Genomic DNA, 14,746 nt, shown 5'->3' with positions numbered 1-14,746 from the left:
ATGCATATACTCACATCGAGATTTTCCCCAGTCATTGGAAGTATCTCCAATTTGGGTAGGGAAACAGCACTTCCAGTACCCGGTGTTGCCGTTCAGGTCAGCGTCTGCCCCACAAGTCTTCATGAAATGCCTGTCTGTGGTGGCAGTGCACTTCCACAGACTGGGAGTGCATGCTTTCCCCTATCTGGACGATTGGCTGGTTAAGAGCACATCTCAGGCAGGAGCTGCCAGGATATTGCCCATGACCATCTGGGTGTTGGAGTCACTAGAGTTCATTATCAACTACCCGAAGTACCATCTCGGCCTGTCACTTCAGTTGGACTTCACAGGAGCCCTGCTAGACATGGCTCAGGCCAAGGCCTTCCTGCCTCATCAGAGATTCAGCACAGCCAGCAGGTTTCAGCCTGGAAGATGTTCAGGCTGTTGGGCCAAATGGCGACAACCATCCATCTAACTCCATTGGCAAGTTTACACATGCTTAGAGCCCAATGGACACTGTGGTTGCAGTGATGCCAGGCCCCTCAGAGCCTCCAGGATTGCATCCAAGTCATCCCATCTCTCCGGGACTCATTGTCCTGTTGGCAGGTTCTTTCAAATCTGGAACAGGGGAACTGTTTTCGATGTGGGGAGCTCATGTAGATGGGCTCAGCATCCAAGGTCTCTGGTCTGCTCAGGAAATGTATTAGGGAGCACGCCCTTCAGGCCCTGTTAGGAGCGCGGAGGTGCAGTCTCATTTCAAGGGAGGATGTGAGCCCTTGGATCGCGGCATGGCTCAGGGAGGAGCCCCAAGACACACCACGAGAGGTGAGCAGGTACGAACATGGGTGGAGCAGGAGCAAGGCTGGACTGAAGACAAGGCAAGGAATATGCGGAACTGGAACAAGGCAGGCTCAGCCCTCCACTGGACCTACACGCAACAGTGAGATCCAGCAATGCAATGCTGGTCTCAAGAGTAGTCCTCCGGCCACTTGATAGTCCTTCCGGACCCGCTGCTTGGGAACAACAAGTGTGTGAGGCCAGATGGAGGCTGAGGGCAGGAAGACTCAGGATACTTGGAGGATTCAGACGTATACTTGGATACTCAGGAGACTCAGACTCAGACTTGGATACTCAGAAGACTCGGACAAGGATTCAGGTTGCTCGGGACATTTCAGGCAAGGATTTAGGATTCAGGTTGCTCAGAAGTTTCAGACAAGGATTCAGGAGTCAGGCGAAAGTACTGGGTGAGAACTGCATTGCAGTGCACCCTACACAGCCGCCCATGGCTGGTCACAGACCACGCTGAACACGAAGCAGACTCCAGATGAGGCAATGGACCTTGAAGCCAGGACATGACAAAGATTCAGGAGAGGCCTGCACTGGGGCACACCCTACACAGCCGCCTGTGGCTGGTCGCGAACCATGCTGAAGCGGAGCAGGTTCTGGCAGAGTCTTAGGCATAGACGGAAGCAGGCACAAGGAACTCTGAAGACTGGGACAGGATTCAAGATTCAAAACTCAGGATTCAAGACTCAGGATTCTCAGAAGCAAGGCATTCTCAGAAGCAAGGCATTAAAAACAGAAGTCTTCCAGAAGCTTGCCCTGCAGATGAGAAGAAGGCCTTGTACCACGAGGCGCCCTATACAGCTCCCCAAATGAGCCCTGTGGAATTACCAGATCAATGTATACCAGTAATTGTGAGAGCCTTTTATGTAAATACAACAACAAAGATAAAGGCAAAAGAAGTAGATCCAATATTATTGGGAGATAAAGAGGGAAATATACAGAAACCTATTGCTGAGATATCTATGAATATTTCAGACTTTATTCAGAAGTCACAGGAGGACATCAATATTGAAAATAGAGGAATTATGTTGGTAAAGTTTGTTTTCATCTCAGATAAAGAAAATGTTTTGAAATTCTTCTTTCGAAATAGATTAAAAACATTCTGTGGACAGAGGATTGGGAGGAGGAATAGCCTAGTGGTTAGAGCACTGGGCTATGAACCAGGAGTGACTGAAAAAGCAGCAAGGAAGGTTGCATGATAAAGCCGTGAGAGCAAAAGTACACAATAAGCAACCAGATGTCCGATCTTGTAAAAATTTATTGTGTAGAAGCAAATGTATGCAAATGGATCATTTGCATACATTTGCTTCTACACAATAAATTTTTACAAGATCGGACATCTGGTTGCTTATTGTGTACTTTTGCTCTCTATGAACCAGGAGACCAGGATGTGGATATTTCTAGACCTCATTAGAGCTTCCCAACTTCATAGGAAGAAATTCCTAGCATTAAGGAAAGAGGTAATTGATAGGGGGGGGGGGGGGTTTAATTCTTACTTAAATACCCGTGTAGGTGTGCTGTTAAGCTTAAAGGGCAAAACTATCAATTCACCGACCCGGAACATCTTAATTTTTTACTGGGAACTGAAGTTCCGGCTAATTAAAGTTGAAGGGGAATACTTACTTTTTTCTTGTTACTAATATAGGCCTGGATTTATCAAAATGCGATAAGTATCAGCAAAAGGGGCATGTTTTATGCTAATATACAGTGTATCACAATTTGCGCTAATTACCTATGTGAAGAGCTAAGTTAGCGCAAATGGTGATAACATTTTCAGACTTTGCAACCTGTTGTATTTCCTGCAGTCAACCACTGGGGGACCATTCTTAATGGTCCCAGGGAGCTCAAATGAGAGAGAGAGTGACTGACTGACTCTAGCTATAGTGCCCTCTCCCTAGATAGGTGTTTGTATCCCTATGGTAGACCCACCTAGTAACTCGAGGTGAGGGTTAGGTATTGGTGTAGGGGGTTAGGGGCCACTTTGACATTCAATGTGAGACGTACGAACAGATCAGTGGTCTCTTGTGAAGATCTGAGGACCAACGGAGAGAGGAAACTCACTCCAAGATGAGATTTGGGCAATGTTCTCTCCACCTCCTATCTAGGGAGAGGGCACTATAGCTAGATTCTCTCTCTCTCTCTCTCAACAGGCCTTTCAGGAGACATCGCAAACTGCCCCACTCCCCGCCCCTAACTCCTCCTCTTTTTGAAATTTTCATTGCACCATATGATATGGTGCTATCGCATGCATTAAAGATGTTTTCGCATGCGATAAGCCCTTAACGCATGCGAAAACACCTTAGCGCATTTTGATAAATGACCCCCATAGTTTGTAACGCTCATTAATAGGCTGCTTCTCGTATTTTTTCTTTTAGAGAATGCAGAATAAGCATATGTTATTATTTAATGGTGTATTATGTTTCTTGGTTTTTTGTAATTGCTATATTCATATTCTGAAATTTCAAATTGCAAGATTTGCTTGTAATATGAAAATGTAATAAACTAAAGAATTAAAAAAAAAAACTGCATGAGAAAAGGCTGCATCCTCCCAGGCCTGTACATCCAGAAGATAATACCTGGAAAAGATATGTAAGGAGGACCATGTCTTAGTTCGGCAAATGTTGATGGGAGACAACAATCTAACTTCTGCCCATGACACTACCTGAGCGCTAGTTGAATGAGCCCTAACCTGACTAGCAATGGCTGTTCAACATCCACATACGTGGCCATGACTACCTCCTTAAATCAGCGAGCTACTGTAGTTCGTGAAGCTGACTCGTCCTGTTTACTTCCACCATGAAGGACAAACAGGCAATCTGTCTTCCTGAGAGGTCTAGAAACCTACAGATACATCACAATATGTCTCTTAACATCCAAGGATCACAACAGGCGATATTCCTCCGCAATTCTCTCCCTATCCAGCGACGGCAAGGAAATGGACTTATTCAAGTAAATTCCAGGACCACATTTGGCAAAAAGGAATGGATAGTACCGGCTGAATCACCCCTGGAGTCATCAAAGGAACAGATCCCAGTAAGACAAAGCTTGCAGCTCGGGTATTCTATGCACAGAAGAAATCACCAGAAGAAACACCGTTTTGAAGGACAGTAACCGAAAGGAAATGTTACACATCGGTTGAAACATAGGGCGTGCTAGAAATTAGAGATGTGCTTCGTTTTTTTCTACCGGGTCGTTTTTTGACTCAGATACTTCGTGGTAAAATTCGGGTTTTATCGTTTAGTTTTTTTGAAAAACAAAACGAGGAAACCCTAAGCAGGAAAACAAAGCTAAAAAAACCCCCACCCCAAGCATTTAAATTCATTTTAATACATTACATACAATCCCCCCCACCATCCCGATCCCTCCCCAAGACTTACTAACATCCCTGGGGGTCCAGCGGGGTCCCGGGTTCCATTTGTCCCTCCGTGCCCGGTGTGCCACTGCAAGCCGTGCTCAAAATGGTGCCGAATAGTCTTTTAACTACTATGTCACAGGGGCTACTGGCGCCATTGGTCAGCCCCTGTCACATGGCCATCGGCGCCATCTTGTGCTCATACCATGTGACAGGGGCTGACCAATGGCACCGGTAGCCCCTGTGACATAGTATGGGCAAAGGCTATCGGCGCCATTTTGATTCCTGGCAGCCGACAACGAAATCGCTCCCGGACCCCCGCTGGACCCCCAGGGATTATTGGCAAGCCTTGGGGGGGGGGGGGTCAGGAGGCCCCCCCAAGCTGGCCAAAAGTCCCTGGGGGTCCAGCGGGGGTCCGGGAGCGATCTCCTGCACTCGTGCCGTCGGATGCCAGGAATCAAAATGGCGCCGATAGCCTTTGCCCATACTATGTCACAGGGGCTACCGGCGCCATTGGTCAGCCCCTGTCACATGGTATGAGCACAAGATGGCGCCGATGGCCATGTGACAGGGGCTGACCAATGGCGCCGGTAGCCCCTGTGACATAGTAGTTCAGAGGCTATTCAGCACCATTTTGAGCACAGCTGGCAGTGGCACACCGGGCACGGAGGGACAAATGGAACCCGGGACCCCGCTGGACCCCCAGGGATGTTAGTAAGTCTTGGGGAGGGATCGGGATGGGGGGAGGGTGGTTGTATTATAGTTAATCTTAATGTTTGGGGTGGTTTTTAATTAAAAAAAAAAAAAAAATGTGCCCCTCTCCCCATACAAACCCGAAAAACGAATTTTCCCCAAAGTTCGGTGAAAATCCTTTTCGGGTTTCGGGGCCCCCGAACCACGACGAATTAGGCAATTTCGTTGCAATTGCCTAATTCATGATAAACGATTACACATCTCTACTAGAAATCCAAAACCAGATTAAGACTCCACAAGAGAACTAGTAACCACAAAGGAGGACAAAGATGTCTCATTCCTTTCAAAAGGGCCACATCTGGATGAGCTGACAAGGGTCCATCATTCACCTGATCCCTGAAACAGACAAGAGCCACTACCTGTACCTTTAAGGAATTAAGGGCCAACCCCTTATTCAAACCATCCTGCAAAATTCCACAATGAGCAGGACCTTAATTGAACAAGGATGAACCCTTTGATCTTCATACCAAGTGTTGAACACTTGCCAAACCCATACATAGGCTAAGGAAGTGGAGAACTTCCTCATTCGCAGCAAGGTGGCAATCACCACAGAAGAATATCCATGCTTTAGCAAGTGAGCCCTCTGAAGGGCTATATTGTCAGACAAAATCAAGTCAGATCTTCGTGAAGAACAGGCCCCTGGTGCAGCAGATCCTTGTGCGCCGGAAGCCAGAGGGGAGAGACCACCAGAAGCCTTTGCAGATCTGCATAGTGCATACCATCATCTTCTGGGCAAAACTAGTGCCACCAGAAGCACCTCTCCCCCATGTCTCTCAATCTTCCAAATCATTCTGCCCAACATAGGCCATGGGAAAAGTCATTCTGCAGCTCACCCTCTGGCCACTCCTGCAGGAGGACATCAATGGCCAAGAGCTTTGGATCTCTCCTGTGACCGAATAAATGAGTAACTTTTGCAGTGCGAAATGTTGCTAGTAAATTCAGACATGGACGGCCCCAGTGATCCACTGCCAGCTGAAACGCCTTGTTTGACAAGTCCTATTCAACTGGATCTAGAGTCTGCTGAGAAAGTCCGCTCTTACATTGTCTTTTTCTGCAATGTATGAGGCAGAAATCTCCTGAAGATGCATTTCCGCCATTCCATAAGTCAGGCCATTTCCTGTGACATTTGCTGGCTCTTGGTTCCACAAGGCACTGTTGTCACATTGTCCGACATTATTTGAACCGCTCGACCCTGAAAACAATCGTTCGGCTGCAAGCATGCCACCTGGACCTCATGGGCTTCCAGCCAATTGATACTCCAGAGAGACTCTTCTGCAACCCAGAACTCTTACGCTGTCAGTTCCAAACAGTGAGCTCCCCAACCCTGGAGGCTCACATCTGTTGTGAGCACCAGTCAGTTTGGTGAGCCTAGGGAAACATCCTATTTTCCTCAGATGATCCGCATTATACCACCATCACAGGTGTGTGCAAACCTCCATTGGCAGATGAAGCTGAATTGAACAGTCTGAGATTGTGAGCTCCAACAAGACAGCAGAGTGCGCTGAAGAGGACACAAATGCACCCTCGCCCACTGTACCATTTTAATTCGAGCACCTGTAGACAGGACCACACTGTCGGGCATATTGTGTTCATCAATAAACACACCTGCGTCATCAACAAATGAACACGACCCTCCAGCAGGAACAACCTGCCCTGTTTTGTATCAAATCAGTACTGAGAGACCCTAGCGACTAGGAAGGCTGAAGACTGCTCTTTGCCAGGCTCAACATGCTCAACTGAGTTCAGGCTCTCTTCCAGAATCTTGTAGAAAAAGGTACTGGGCACAGAGGCCAAACCAAAGGGTAGTGCTCAAAACCATGAAGTGTAGAATCATTAATGCTCTAGTTGGATGGGAATATGCAGGTATGCCTCGGACAATACCAACGACATCAGAAACTTCCCTGACTGCACAACCATTATCACTGAGCGCAAGGTGTCTATGTGAAAATGAGCCACTCGCAAATTTTGGTTGACCCCCTTGAGATCTCGGATGGGCAAAAATAAACCTGCTTCTTGGGCACAAATAAAGAAATGGAATATCGGCCTGTATTTTGCTGAGACGTAGGCACTGGAACCATAGCCATCAGACCAAGGAGCCTTGACAACTCCACTTCCTTCCTCTTGTGCAGGAAGTGACACGGAGATACCATGTGCATATCCATCTCGTATCATCTCTATGACCCAATGGGCTGACGAGATATTGACTCACCTCTGATAAAAAAAAAAAGAGAGAGAGGAGAGCCCCTTCCTCCTGTTCCCAGGTCTGGGTCAGTACACCTTCACTGAGAGGCTTGGGAGGATCCACTACCAGAGTCTATGCCGTCTGTGCTGTCTGGGACAAAAGGATTGAGACCCACCCAAAGGTTGAATCCTCTGAAAGGCTGCTCCTCTGTAAGGTCAAAAACATAAGAGTCCCCAGAACTGTCTCTGATGCTAAAGGGATGTGGCATCTGATTCTTATCCTCCAGCAATCAAGGAACTTGGGACTTGCCCCACTTATTGGCCATTTTCTCCAACTTGCTCCCAAACAAAACCGAGCATTTAAGGGCAACTTTGTAAGATTAAACTTGAAAGTCGTGTGGACCGACTAATTTCTCAGTTATAACTGATGCCTGGCCGCTACCACCAAATCCACTCCTCTGGCTGAGGGACAGACCAAATAGCAGCCCGCATCCGCCAAAAAGAGCTGCTACTGGTTCCATGACTGCCCTGGAATTCACACGAGATTCAACGATCACCTGAGAGATAAGTAAACAAAAGCGAGCCACCAGGGAACAATAAGAAGATATCTGCATGCCATTGCCAATACTTGGAATGCTTGCCTAAGGATGGCCTCAGTTCTTCCTTCAGGTGCATCCTTCAAGGCCGCCCCTCCCTCTAAGGGAATAGCAGTTCGCTTGGTGACAGAACACACAAGCTCATCCACCTTTGGAACGTATAACTGCTCTCTCTCAGCTGGCTCCAGGGGTACAGTCCTTCCAAGACTCGTTCCCCCTTTAAAAGTCGCTTCAGGGGTGCCCACTCAAGATCAATCAACTCTGGAATGGCCTCCATTACAGGAAAAAACCATGAGGTTTCACGCAAGGAAGACAAAATGAGATTCTCTCATGCCTCAGCTGAGGTCTCAGCACCCGGCACTCTCAATACCTTCATTGTCCGGACATCCAGAGATGGCAATTCATCCCTGTGAAGAAACGCTATGCTGTTCTTTATGGCTTCAAACCCGAAGGAATATCTCTAACCTCCAGGGATCAGGGATCCACATCATCATCCATGTCATCATGACAATGCCCCGCAGAAGGGCAAGACTCACCCTGGTTCCTGCCCACTCCACCAGCCTTGCGGGATCTCGCAACTGTGATCCCAGACTGTCAACCTTGGTTAGTTCTTTTGTGCCTGTAGAAAGAATCCATGGCAAAGGCGGGGGCGGGGGCACAGGCTAGCACCCGAGTGTTCCTCCCCTGCTGACTATCCAGTTAGGGGGCCTCAAAACCAGGTGAACCTTTGACACATCCTACTCTGGTCCCATTACTGCTATTTTAGGTAAGGGTGGGCTCAGCAAAAAACAGCCGAAGAACTCCCCTAAGCCTCCAGGCAGAACTGATACAATTTAGAGGGTACACCAGGATGTGATGCCCTGATATGGCACGCAGCACACATTGCAAGGCGCCCAGGCTTCTTTATTACTGATCCATTATATGCGTTCACTATCAACAAAATCCACTGCATCTGAAAACAGAGCGTTGAACTGTGCATCAGAATAAATAAGGATGCCCAAGAAAAGGAGTGCCTATCCCTGTATGACCAACCTGGACATCCAAAAATTGGATGCACAAAACCTAGATGCCCAAATAATCCTGAACGTCCAAGTACACGGCCCAGGTGGACAGCCCACCTGGACTTGCAGGCATGAATCGACTATAGGCCCAGATGTTTGGCGGACATGCACAAAACAAAACGCGTGAACACTGCCACGGCCTACCATGTGGCTTAGCCTAAAAAGGCTGCTCAACCCGCCAGACTGTCACCATCCCCAAGCCCTCCACGGAGGAGGGAAATAAGTTGGATCAGCGCGCTGAGGCTTCAGAGACTGGAAGGGGGAGTTCCTTAAACTCTCTACCCCCTTACTCTCTTTTGATTTTTTTTTTTTTTGCAACTCCTTACCTGATCTCAGCCCGTCCTGGCTGAGAACAGCTCTGCTCTCTTACTATGGGGGGAGAGAGCTACTGCCTTCACTGCCGGGCATGGCTTCCTGCAACCACTAGCCTTTCAGCTGGATCTCCCATCTGCTAAGTCCTGCGTGGAAAACCAGCTAACGGACCAAGGCATTCAACCACTAGCCTTTCAGTTGGAACTCCCATCAGCTAAGTCCGCACTGGGAACCAGCAGCTGAACCAAGGCACTTAACTGGGGGAGGGATCAAATGGGTATCACCCCAGGAAAAACCCAACTGAGGGAGGGACCTTTTGGTATCACCTCAGGAGAGCGGTGCATATAGTCTCTTTAATCTCCTTTCTCCTTTATCTCTTTTTCTTTCTCCTCTTGTTTGGGGGGGTTCTGGATTCATCTGTCTGGTCTAAAGAAAAGGAAATTATCAGGTAATTTCTCATTTTGTAGTTTGTATAAAGGTCAAGTGCTAAAAGTGGCTGCATACTTGACAGTTACATGGCCTATTTCTTAATTGCTTCTAAATGAGTTAATAGACCCCTACAGTGCATATTGAAAAATATATGCATTTTCTATGTAAGTCTATCTGGAAACATTTCCACCTTTCTGACTTTCCAAGCTTCCAAAGTAGAAGGATCTATTTAACCAGACTATTAACAACATAAGTGCAGTAGTCAAATAGTATGTAGCTGTTATTACTCATTATTCTTTTTCTTTGTTTTGTATCCTAAGGTGTTGGTTGAACTGGGCAAATTTGAGAAAAGCAAGGTAAAGCATTCTGGCTTAGAAGATGAGCCACAGTTGAAGCAGTCATTTCAGCTTTTCAAGAGAAAGGAGCCATTCAGCAATTTGATAACAGCCTCATATGCTGATAGTAGATACCCTATTCTACTCTGGTGGTCTCCATTGACCGGAGAGACCGGAAGATTAGGTCAGTGTGGCACAGATGTTTGTTTCTTTACTATCAACAGGACCTATCAAGATCACCAAAGGACTAGAGCATTCCTTTTCTATGGTAAGGAGAACACACTATACTTTACTTCTAATTTTTGAAATTTTCTGAATAAGGGAAACAGATTTGGACCAATGTCTTTTATTTTGCTGAGTCCTGGGAGAAGACTGCATGGGTTCTCAATTCCAGGTAACAAAAATTAGATCGATTTGCTTAAGTTTTTTATTATCTTGTTCAAAATTGGAGGTGAACTACCATTGCCCATGCATAAGAAGCAGGCCTCAGCTGCAGAGAAGGCTGGAGAGGATCACAGAGCCCAAGGCTAATGCTGGCAGGGCCCCGAGCAGCGATGGGGTTAAGGCTGTAATGTTGATGGGGTCTCTAACCTCCACCAGCAGAGGAGGCGTCCCCATATGAAGTGTGTGGGGGGCAAGAATGAGTGGATATATAAGGGGAGGGGAATGAAAGGAGATAAAGGAGCTGAGTGGGAGGGAAGGGTAGAATGAGGAGATGGAAAGGTAGTGAGTATGGAGGGAAGTAAGGTGCAAGGAAGAATGTATACTGGTATTTGTGTGGGAAAGACTGTCACAAGCACACACCCCCTGCCATTTACCTACCCCTCATCTCCAGGGAGCAAATTTCTGAGGAAGGGGAAGGATTCCTAGGGATGACAGGGTTGTCAACATTCTATAAATATTTTTACTGACACCCTATCTGGCATAACTCTGTGAGAACTCTGCCACTTGCTTTCCCACCACCTTCCCAGCATTTAAAATTATCAAAAGGGTCAGACTCCAAGGGAGAATCCCCTACCTCCCAACTCATCAAAATTCCAAGGGGACCTCCATACCTGGCTCTCTCGTTGATTTGAAATGTCATATGTGTCCCTTCTTTTAAAGCACCCTCCCTGTCTCACAATCACACCACACACACAAAGCACCCTCCCTGTCTCACATACTCACCACACACACAAAGCACCCCGCTGTCTCACATACACACACACACACACACAAGCACACCTTCCTGTCTCACATACATACCATATGCTCACAGAAGCACCATCCCTGTCTCACATACACACTAGAGATGTGAATCGTGTGATCGATCGTCTTAACGATCGATTTTGGCTGGGGGGGAGGGAATCGATCATCGCGGGTTTGTTTTTTTTAAAATCGTGTAAATCGTAAATCGGGGGAGGGCGGGAAAACCGGCACACTAAAACAACCCTAAAACCCACCCCGACCCTTTAAATTAAATCCCCCACCCTCCCGAACCCCCCAAAATGTCTTAAATTACCTGGGGTCCAGTGGGGGGGTCCCGGTGTGATCTTCCACTCTCGGGCCACGGGTGCGTTAATAGAAATGGCGCCGGCGCTACAAGTCTAGAGGGCGTGAATAAAGTGGAGACATTCAAACACTGCACGGAGCGGCAGTAGCCACAGCGGCATTCAAACACTGCACGGAGCGGCAGTAGCCACAGAGGCATTCACGGAGCGGGATGCCAGTGGCCAGTAGTTGGTGTTCCACCTTCATGGAGCGGAAGGATGGAGGGCTGCTATTTCCACAAAAAAAAAAAAATAAAAAAAAATAAAAACGGGTGGGTAAGAGTATGGGGCAAGGGGGTGGCCTGCTTGTTGCAGCGGTTGCTATCCCCAATTGAGCTGGATGTCACTTGGATGCAGATTCAAAGCTGCTCTCTAAATTGGGTGGAGGGGAATTAGGGCTGGAGGGTACTGGAAGCCAATAGTAACAGGTGGGAGAGAGAAAAAGGGAAAAAAAATGGATTAAGTGCGTAGCTTGCTGGGCAGACTCGATGGGCCATTTGGTCTTCTTCTGCCGTCATTTCTATGTTTCTATGTTTCTATGTATCATATCCCCCGTCAGTCGTCTCTTCTCCAAGCGGAAAAGTCCTAACCTCTTTAGTCTTTCCTCATAGGGGAGTTGTTCCATTCCCCTTATCATTTTGGTAGCCCTTCTCTGTACCTTCTCCATCGCAATTATATCTTTTTTGAGATGCGGCAACCAGAATTGTACACAGTATTCAAGGTGCGGTCTCACCATGGAGCGATACAGAGGCGTTATGACATTTTCCATTTTATTCACCATTCCACCATTCCCTTTATTCACCATTCCCTTTCTAATAATTCTCTCAGTTTGCCCATTGGCTTAGGAATGGTAAGCCAAGGTGAAATCTAACGAGATGTCAAATTTTTTGCAGAGATCTCCAAAAGCGTGCAGTGAATTGAACTCCACGGTCCAAGAGGATATGCTTGAGGAGACCGTGGAGCCGGAACACATGCTTAATGAACAGCTTAGCAAGCTGTGATGCTAAGGGGAGACAGGGTAGAGCCACGAAGTGGGCCATTGTAGAAAAACGGTTGATGGTGACTCATATGGTGTTGTTACCATTAGAGACAGGCAGATCCACGATCAAGTCCATCGCGATATGGGTCCATGGCTCGCTCAGAATGGGGAGCGGTTACAAGAGTCCCCACGGTCTTCCTGCTAGAGGCTTATGACCGGCACACATGGGACAGGACTCTACGTAAGCTTGTTTCCTTTCTTATAGTAGGCCACCAATAGTACCGCTGGAGTATGGAGAGAGTTCTGGACTGGCCCAGATGTCCTGAGGTCAAACAGTCATGAGGCCATCGAAGAACCCTCCGTCGTAGTTGGCGAGGGACCACCGTCTTCCCTGGTGGGACTGGAAAGGTGGCGGACAGGATGACCTTGGTAGGGTCTATTATGTGCCGCGGGGTGTCGGGTACATCCTCTACGACGAAGGATCTGGAAAGAACATCGGCGTGACCATTTTTATTGGCTGTGCGGTAACGCAGCAGGAAATTGACAGCTCGATACAGTAAAGTTCAGTTGAAGATTTCTCGTCTGTAACGAGCTCGCTGCGCACAATTCGGACGCGTAAGGCAAACCAGCGATACAGTCTCCAGTTTTGCGCGTCCGTAGCGCTTCTTAAAACAGACGCGTAACCCTTCCCGCACCCGGCATGTAAATGAACGAATTAGCTGTATAATGAAGGAATTAGCTATTCCCCTCCAATACCGTAACGGGCACTCAGGTTCTCTCATTAGTAACGCACTGTTTTGCCGCGGCCGTAACGTGTTAGTTTACCGCCTCCCCCTAGTAGAAGTTAGGACTGTGAGTCTAGTAACAAATACATCGACACCGCTTAAGATACTCAAAAACAATAAAACACAATTTAAAAAAAAAAGCGATACAGAGATGATCGAGAAAATGTAATGATGTGGGACACATAAAACCTGTCAGAAGAAAAAATAAAAAATTTTAAATACCTGTCGGAGGGCCGCGTGGGTCCAGGCGGCCGGCGGCGGCGGGAGCCGGGTGGTCGCGTGTTAAATCTAGGCCGCGGGCGGGTGGGCGCCTGTTCCAGGCGGTGGCAGCGGCGGCGGGGGGACACGCGTTAGTTCGAGACGGGCGGCGGGTGGTCGCGTGTTAAATCTAGGCCGGGTCCGCACAGGCACGCATTCATTCACTGCCGGTGGGGTCCAATTTGGAGAAGATTTTTGCTCCATGAAGCCTGTCAAAAAGCTCCGAGATTAGAGGCAGTGGATAGTGGTCCTTTAGAGTTATTTCATTTAGGCCTCAGTAATCGATGCAGGGACGAAGGGAGCCATCTTTTTACCTTACAAAGAAAAATCTTGCCCCTGCAGGAGACTTAGAGGGCCGAATGAAGCCTTTGGCCAGATTCTCATGGATGTACTTAGACATAGCTTGGGTCTCTATTTGCGATAGGGATAGATCCTATCCCGAGGAGGCTCTGTGTTAGGCAGCAAATTAATTGCACAATCGTATGAGTGGAACGGAGGTAGACTATCCATGGCCTTCTTCGAGAACACATCGGCAAAAGAAGCATATTGTGGTGGAAGGCCAGGAAGAGAGAGTGAGGTAGTCATACAAGGTAGAGAGGAGAGATTGTCTCTAAGCAATTCTCATAACAGGAGGAACCCCAAAGAGAGAGCTGTAGGGTAGCCCAGTCAAACTGCGGAGTGTGTTGCTGCAGCCACGGCAGCCCCAGGACCAAAGGATGAATGGCTATGTCCAGTATGTGGAAAGAAATGGTTTCTACGTGTAGAGTCCTGGTGTGAAGCTGAATGGCAGCAGTAGTGAGGGTAACCTCACCAGGAAGAGGTTCTCCATGGATGAATGAGAGTAATAACGGCACAGGGGAGCAGATGGTAGGGATCCGCAGATGTTCCATAAGTTGTTTTAATATAAAGTTCCCACCAGCCCCGGAGTCCACCGACGCCAGAGTGTGGAACTCCTGGTTATCCACTTTAATGGGAACAGGGACAGTCAATGGAGGAGATGGTGAAGTCAGGCCTAGAAGTAGTCCTCCAACAGAACCTAGGCCTGAGAGTTTCCCAGACAGACTGGACACGAGGCTATGGCATGTTCCGGTTGGCCGCAGTACAGGCAGAGACCGGATTTCTGGCGGTGACATCGTTCCTTGGGAGAAAGTCTGCTCCAGCCCATCTGCATTGGTTCTTCCTCCGCTTTATTCTGAATTGTGTTCATTCTGGGTGAAGAAGAACGTCGAGTTCGGGATGAACCCGAGGTAGACTTCCAGGATGCTCGGGACTCTCTTGAGAGCATTCTTGTAGACAGTGATCAATACGTCCAGTAAGGTCTATCAGTGAGTCCAACAACACAGGCAATTCG

At 47.8% G+C, this 14,746-nt stretch overlaps 1 protein-coding gene across 2 annotated transcripts in view; it reads left to right on the top strand.

The window, feature by feature from the left end:
* FUT10 (fucosyltransferase 10) overlaps window positions 1-14,746 on the top strand; it is a 156,780-nt gene that overhangs the window by 71,780 nt on the left and 70,254 nt on the right. For both annotated transcript variants that reach the window (XM_029601741.1, XM_029601736.1), the window contains one exon: window positions 9,830-10,112. In XM_029601741.1, coding sequence (XP_029457601.1) covers window positions 9,830-10,112 — 283 coding nt within the window. The remainder of the gene's footprint in view (window positions 1-9,829; window positions 10,113-14,746) is intronic.

This window comes from Rhinatrema bivittatum, chromosome 1 (genome assembly GCF_901001135.1).
Source record: "Rhinatrema bivittatum chromosome 1, aRhiBiv1.1, whole genome shotgun sequence".
Lineage (NCBI taxonomy): Eukaryota > Metazoa > Chordata > Amphibia > Gymnophiona > Rhinatrematidae > Rhinatrema > Rhinatrema bivittatum.
The sequence above is the reverse complement of the archived record's forward strand: the minus strand, read 5'-3'. Positions and strand labels throughout refer to the sequence as shown.